The sequence below is a fragment of the Priapulus caudatus genome, unplaced genomic scaffold (assembly GCF_000485595.1).
Source record: "Priapulus caudatus unplaced genomic scaffold, Priapulus_caudatus-5.0.1 Scaffold295, whole genome shotgun sequence".
In the NCBI taxonomy this organism is placed as follows: domain Eukaryota; kingdom Metazoa; phylum Priapulida; class Priapulimorpha; order Priapulimorphida; family Priapulidae; genus Priapulus; species Priapulus caudatus.
In genome coordinates, this window is record NW_014577356.1 from 307,241 (window position 1) to 315,384 (window position 8,144).

The 8,144-nt window shown below is 44.3% G+C and overlaps 1 protein-coding gene across 1 annotated transcript; it reads left to right on the plus strand.

Annotated features, from left to right (window-relative positions):
* Nucleotides 1–328: 328 nt before the first annotated feature.
* Nucleotides 329–7,146, plus strand: LOC106808671 (voltage-dependent T-type calcium channel subunit alpha-1H-like). The gene is given in 6 exon segments (XM_014811493.1): nucleotides 329–398; nucleotides 2,213–2,362; nucleotides 2,701–2,822; nucleotides 3,433–3,550; nucleotides 4,458–4,616; nucleotides 7,115–7,146. Coding segments are annotated over 5 exon segments (612 nt in total). The 3' UTR covers nucleotides 4,610–4,616; nucleotides 7,115–7,146.
* The last annotated feature ends 998 nt before the right edge of the window (nucleotides 7,147–8,144 follow it).

Sequence of the window (8,144 nt, forward strand, 5' to 3'; positions counted from 1 at the left end):
CCGCACGCACGCACGCACGCGCACGCACGCAACGACCCACACACGCACGCACGTACACGCGCACGTACGCCCCGCACGCACGCACGCACACACACACACGCAGGCGCCCACTCGTACATGGGTATCCTGCATTTCTCTTGGGTTTCGTTATTACGTTGGATTAATCAAAGCGAGCTCTCGCGTGCGACAACTGCTGGTTTCATTATAATATATAAATCAGTAGATGTCTCATAGTGACGTCATTTGTTTCTGCCGGCGGCCGCCAGGTGGAATCAGCCTGACATGATGATCGTCATCCTGTCTGTAGTCGGCATTCATATTGGAGGAGATGAAGTCGGACATTATTCCCATCAACCCCACCATTATCCGCGTGATGAGAGTGCTGCGGATAGCACGAGGTATGCCCACCAGGTGGCAGCACGAGACGCTCGCGCATTGCCCTAACCAGAGCACGTATATCATATATCAAGAGTAGATAATAACATTATTTAATGATATATAATTTATAGATAATATGTTATTATCTACTCTTGCGTATATGTATCAATACGTATGATATACGTGCTCTGCCCTAACTCACTTTGAGATTTACCTCTAATTTTACTTAATTATTAACGTCTAATTATTTTAAACGATACTTGATTCACTGGGTAGATTCACTCTACTCGTTATGGCCATGCGATTTGTTGGCGTTCAGCGTAATCCTGAAGCTGCATCCTATATGTCAGACTATAGTTAGCACCCACATAAAATAAAGTCACTACCTTTTCACTCCAACACAGTCCTATAAATAGTGAACAGTCACTACCTTTTTGGGTTGCATATATGCATATATATTCTCTTCCTTATATGCGTGTAATAGAATAGGTAACTTACGGTAGGTTCTTTGGTAGGTTTGGTTTTTGACTATGTGAAGAGACAGGGCGCGACCAGTAGTAGTGCTCAAACATGCACCTCCAAGCACTGGTATCAACACCACATGAGTATATAAACATACCCTTATACATTAGTATTAAATATGGGAGTGTATTATATTATATATTATGTTATATTTATATAATAAATATATATTATATATAAATATATATAATATACTCCCATATTTAATATTCTTATATAATATATATATATATATATATATATATTTATGTATAATATATATATATATATATTATAATATATATATTATATTATATATATAATGTACCCCTATTATTTCATACTGATGTATAGTTTGTTTATATATTCGCAATGATCTGGCCTGATCTAATAAAATGTTGCTGAGTTTTATGCAGCCTTCTATTTGAGTATAAATACTATCAGGAGTTAATAAAGACAAAGTTTGACTTTATTAACTCTTGATACTGTGAGCTGCGGTGTCAGCACTGCGATATCTGCCGGCAATATACGCATGCCTGTGCATTGGTTACGTCATCGACTGCAGGCAATGACCGCCACAGGAAATTGCGTGCTCTCTTGGCCTGCAAGCCTCGTTGCTTTTCATCACGCGGTGAGCCATTGACGCCGACAATTACTTGATTGACTCTATGATACAGCGGGGAGGAAATTAGTAAGATTATGGTATTGCGATGGAAATTTGCACAGAACTAGTGGTGGGGGGTGGGGGCGGGGTTGTCGCGTGCGAGCAATGCAGGACGCCCGGCTGGCAGGTTCGTTTCGTATGTAGATAAGAAATGGAGAAAGAAGGAGAGAGAGAAGAGAGAGAGTCAGAGAAAGAGTCAGAGGGGAGGAAAATGGGGGAGAGTGTTCAGCGGTAAGAGATAGAAAGAGAGGGAGAGGACGAAGGGGTGGAGAGCGAGCGATAGAGAGAGAGGGTCGGGCAGAAAGGATAGAATGACGAGGAAGAGTGCGAGGGCGATGAGCGAGCGATAGAGAGAGCAGGAAGATAGAAAACAATAAGAAAAACAAGATGGAGCGAGCGTAAGAGCAGCGGAGAGGGGCGGGATAGAAAGAGAGAGAAAGGCGTAAGGAGACAGAGGCGCGAACGAAAAAGACGGCGGACGGGAGAAGAGTTAAAGAAGAATAAGAAAGCGCGAGAGCACGCACAAGAGAGTGAATGAGAGAGAAAGAGAGCGGAGGGGCAACGAAAGTTATAGGAGACTCCTTAAATAATAACGAAACGTTCGTACCTTTCCCACCACTCTGCCTTCTCGCTCTCACATTGGGATCTATAACGTATGCTCTATTACAGTATTGAAGCTGCTAAAGATGGCAAAGGGCATTCGAGCTTTGCTAGACACTGTTTGACAGGCCCTGCCGCAGGTGGGGAACCTAGGACTGCTCTTCTTTCTCCTCTTCTTCATCTTTGCCGCGCTCGGCGTTGAGCTGTTTGGAAGACTAGGTACGTCTACGTCTGTCGGCCCCCTCTATCTTGTTATCTTGTTTTTGTCTTCTTCTTCTTCATCTTTTTCTTTTTCTTCTTCCTCTTCTTCTTCTTCTTCTTCTTCTTCTTTGTCTTCTTTTTCTTCTTCTTCTTTTTCTTCTTCTTCTTTTTCTTCTTCTTCTTCTTCTTCTTCTTTTTCTTCTTCTTCGTCTTCTTCATCTTCTTCTTCGTTGTCTCCTTCTTATTTCTCGTTCCTCTTCTTCCTCGCCATTGTCCTATTCTTCGTCTGCGTTCTCCCACCCGTGACGTGATTGGTCGGAGCCATAACGCGCCCTCTATCTGACTGACCACTACAGAATGCTCGGAGGACCATCCCTGTGAAGGCCTCAGCGACCACGCCCACTTTAAGGAATTTGGCATGGCCTTCCTGACACTGTTCCGCGTAGCGACCGGCGACAACTGGAATGGCATCATGAAGGTGAGACTGTGTTGATTGTGTCGCCACCTGTCGTGGAGTGGGAGAGTCGTAAATGAAATGTGTATGTAGAGGGTGGATAGTGATCGCGCGATCTTTCACCCACGATTCTTCAGCCTGTAGTTAAGCTGACAGTTTCACTGTATAGTATTGTTTTATTGCATTTGTCTTGGAAACTGTAACCGCGTTTACACTGAAAAGATAACCCGGATTTATTAAGCAGCAATTTTTTTTAAATTCGGATTTTTAAATCCGCGTGTAGACCGCGGTTTGTATATTAATTGTGTCGGAAAAATTGCCAGAAGCAACATTGTTGTCTACTTTCGTCACTGCTACTGAATCTCACCGTGTTGTCCATACATACATACACACACTCGCGCACGCACGCACACCCACTTACTCACGCACACACACACACGCTCACTCATGATCACTCACGTACGCACGCACGCTCGCCGCACAAACACGCAATACGCACATAAAACACACACACACACACACACACACACACACACACACACACACACACACACACACACACCACACACACACACGCACACACAAACACACACATATATGCTTATATATTACATATACTCTCTCTGTTTTGTAGGATACGTTACGGGACGGCTGCAACAGTGAAGCGGAGTGCAGGGTTAACTGCTGTGTCAGTCCATTCGTTGCCCCCATCTACTTCGTCGTGTTCGTACTCATCGCTCAGGTTTGTCCTGGTGAGTTATAATCAGGGTTCAACGTAGCGGGTCTTCAAAGTCTTAATACGTGCCTTATTTTTTGTCCAAAGACATTGTGTTTATAAACTGTTCTCGACTTGAGAGTGAAGAATTGTTGTATATTATAATACGGGAAATTAATTAATCTGTGTGCATTTGATGTATATTAAGGATTTAATATATAGTTGTACTTTATTAGTCGCGTATAAAAGCTATTATTTGGCTCCAGAAAGGCGTCTTATATAAGTCCTTATTTCAACATGTGTCTTACTACTATGAACCCTGTATAATGACTACCATATTCCACTACGGTATAGCATTACCCATCATTATTATATGTATTGCAATTTTATATATGTAATATATGTAATGTATATGTGTATACATTATAATGTAATATTATTATGTAATTTGCCACACCTTGGTGAGTAAGATGTGTAACATTTCTACGTCTTATTGTGTAATGTAAACGTTGCCACATGTTATGGTGTAGGATATAGCGTTTTCTCCCTATGCACAGACCTCTCAGATCTCTCACCTCTCATCTCTCACCTCAGAGAATAATTATGTCACCATAAATCAATGTGGCGAACTCATTTGCAACCGGATTGCCCGTGGAGTTGTGGAGGTGTGATGTTGCCGCCATATGATACTACTACTACTGCTGCTGCTGCTGCTGCTACTACTACTACTACTACTACTTGCCTGCTGCTGCTGCTGTGCTGCTGCTGCTGTTGTGCTGCTACTGCTGCTGCCCTGCTGCTGCTGCTGCTGCTACTACTACTACTACTACTCTACCTCTACTGCTCTCTACCTCTACTGCTCTCTACCTCTACCTCTCTGCCTACACTACGATACTACTACTACCCCTCTCATCTCACCTCTCATCGCTCTCACCCCTTCTCAGGTGAACGTGGTCGTGGCTGTGCTCATGAAACATCTCGAGGAATCACACAAGCTGATGGAGGACGAGGCGGAGATCGACGAGGAGATACAGCGGGAGCTCGACGACGAAGCAGCGCTCATACGCGAGCAGAGGATGATAGCAGTGGCCGCTGATAGACAGGTCAGTGTGGTGACCACTGGTCAGAGAGAGAAAGAGAGAGAGAGAGGAGGAGAAAAATGGCGAAAGGGGATGAGAGGATGAGGGGAGGGTGCAGGCGGAAAGTGTAGCAAAGTGGCCACCGCGAGCACTGTTGGAAATACAAATGTTATACATATGTATAGAATACAAATGAATGAAATATGTATAGAATACAAATGAATGAAATATGTATAGAATAAATGAAATACAAATGTATAGCATATCCCGCGCGAATGAGCGAGTAACGCTACGAACTTATGGTAAGTATAAACGTGGATATATATATATATATATATGATATATATATATGATATGTATAACGCCCCGCTCCATCTTCTCTACTTCTCACTTCTGCGTCTGTACTTTTGCTTGTTTGCCACGGTCATGTAGAGGTCACGCAGAGGTTATGTAGAGGTCATTCAAAGGTCACGCCGTGCTCGCAGCCTATCAGTGACGACCTAGCCGCGTGTGTGGGATGCGCTTTTCATCAGGATTACATAAAAACACATTTTACGTTTTTATTCATTCCCTGATTTCATCGATGCATTCCTCTTAGGTTCCATTAGATCTATTAGATTTTTCGTCGTCTTCGTGTTTTTTGATTATTATGTTATATTATAATATATTAGGTGTTGTCGGTTGTATGGTATACTCACACACTAACGCTTGCGTTGTTAACACCGCCCCACTTTCTGTGCCCACAGTCTCTTTCCACAGTGCATGAACTGTCGTGTGATGACTCATGCTCATCAAACCCCTCGGTAGAGGGCGCTGATGATGCTTTCACTGCATGCGAATCTGTGAACATCATATTAACGCCGCGCAAGGACGCCGACGAGCACGTGGCGCCACCTTTCGGCGCGTACGCGGACACGTTGCATCTGTCGCATTCCACCAACTGTCTGCTGGAGTTGTTAGCAGACGAAGTGCAGTCTCTCAGCTGGCGGTCCGCCACTTCCGTTTCCGATCCGCACCTGTACGGTGGCTCGCAGGAGTGCATTCTGGGATCGGCTGCGTCTGAGAGCGCCATCTGGCGTTGCTGGCGTGCGGAACGTGTAAATACGACATATATTCCTTCGCTCGTCGAGCGGCGTTTAAGGGCTGGTGTGCTTTGCACGCGCGGCGACGGTGACGCCATTTTTACGTTTGGGCTTCGTTTGGCGTTCCACGAGTGAGCGTTCCAACGCCTGCTGCGTCGAAAAGAATTCCTTCTCCGCCAACCCCCTCCCACCGACACATCTTAGGCAGGATAACAACCCCCCCCCCAACACATCTTAGGCGTGATACAGCCCCCCTCCCCCTACGACCAGCTTAGACGTGATAACAACCCTCCCACCGCGCCCCACGACACTCATGACGTCACAAAACCCCCCATTCCACCTTTCCGCAACTCCTTAGATGTATTTACTCACTCATATAATACCACCCAGTCTACAGATCACCTCTAAACGAACTTTCGCGTTCTTTTTGTATTTGTTTGTGCAGATTGTGCTGCGTCGGTGTTGCATATCGTGTTGTGTCTGGGCGTTGCATGTTCTAGCCCAGACTAATTGTATCTCATCGGGGTGCGTCCCAAGGGCTTACGTCTCCGCGCTTCTCTATCGATCAGCTGACCTCCTCTGCCACTAAGTGAGAGCTTCTTTTTCCTCTCTCTCTTACCTCTTCTCTCTGTGTTCTCTCTGTTTTATCCTTATCTCCCTCTTCCCTCGTTCTCTCAATCTCTCTCTTCTCTCTTTCTCTCTCTCTCTCTCTCTCTTTCTTTCTCTCGTACATTCCTCTCTTTCTCGCGCTCTCTCTCTCTTTCTGTATCTCTTTCTATGTCTATCTCTCTTTAGGTTTCTCTCTAGTGTGGAAATAACTTAGCTCACTCCACTCACACTAGATATCACATACAGACTATGGCTATGACCAGTAAAAAATCTAGCTCCAGACTAAGACCTTGGATCGCACTCATACAACGCGTTAGTTATGACCCGCAATCAGGTTAGTTGTAGTAGTTGCTAGTAGTTGTTAGTAGTTGCCTAGTAGTTTCTCTGTAAGTAAAACTGCGAGTTTGTCGTACATATTACCACGTTGTCTGCACCATAGAAATAGTTATAGAGACATATTATATTATATATATATATATATATATATATATTGTCTACCTATATTAGTTCCACATTGTCTGCACTCAATATTGAGTCACGTGATTCAGTCCTTCGGTCCTGCTTCGCGTCGATGTTGCTGTGGCTGTGTTCGCGTGGCCCCGGCAGTTAGATGCGATATGATATGACTACTAGGCACTTAGGATATGGACTACTAGGCATTAAAAAAAAAAAAACCTAACCCTAACCCTAACCCTAAAAAAAAAAAAAATTAATTAAAGTGCCTTAGTTAGTCAATCATATCGCATCTAGCTGCCCGGGCGATTGCGTTCGCGTAATGACAAAACCACGGCACGCGTCGGTGATCACGCGTGATCGTAACTCTCCAATCAGGCGCAACTGGCGGATCGACCATGACGCCGACGACGATGGCCGATGACGACGGCGTCCTGGAGCCAGGAGCGGATGTCCGGCGGTTTATTGCTGCAGAAACAAGACTTCCGCTGCCGACGGATATCACGTTTCAGGTGCAGGCGCCGACGCCGCTGCCGACGCTGCGGGGCTGCGATGACGTCGGTGCGTGTAGCTCGTGAAGCGGTCGATAAATAATCAATGAACAATAACAATAAAACATAAAATAATAAAATCATAATAAATCATAAATAATCAATGATCGATAAGTCAACCACAGTTGAGGAATGGTGGCGTGGTTAAATGATTAACGAGAAAGCGACAGACTCTCTTCTCTCCTCTCTCTCTCTCTCTTCTCTTTTCTCTCTCTCTCTCTCTCTCTCTCTCTCTCTCTCTCTCTTCACACACACACAACACACACACACACACACAACACACAAACAACACACACACACTCGCTCTCTCTCTCTCTTCTCTCCCGCTCTCTCTCTATCTCTTTCTCTCTCTCTCTCTCTCTCTCTCTCTCTCTCTCTCTCTCTCTCTCTCTTTCCACTCTCTCTCTCTCTCTCTCTCTTTCTCACACTAATATAATACACTCCCATATTTAATACTAATGTATAGGTATGTTTATATACCCATGTGGTGTTGATACCAGTGCTTGGAGGTGCATGTTTGAGCAGTAATACTGGTCGCGCCCTGTCTCTTCACATAGTCAAAAACCAAACCTACCAGAACCTACCGTAAGTTACCTATTCTATTACACGCATATAAGGGAAGAGATATATATGCATATATGCAACCCAAAAAAGGTAGTGACTGTTCACTATTTATAGGACTGTGTTGGAGTGGAAAGGTAGTGACTTATGTTATGTGGGTGCTAACTATAGTCTGACACGATAGGATGGTAGCTTCAGTATTACGCTGAACGCCAACAAATCGCATAGCCATAACGAGTAGTGTGAATCTACCCAGTGAATCAAGTATCGTTTAAATTAATTAGACGTTAATAATT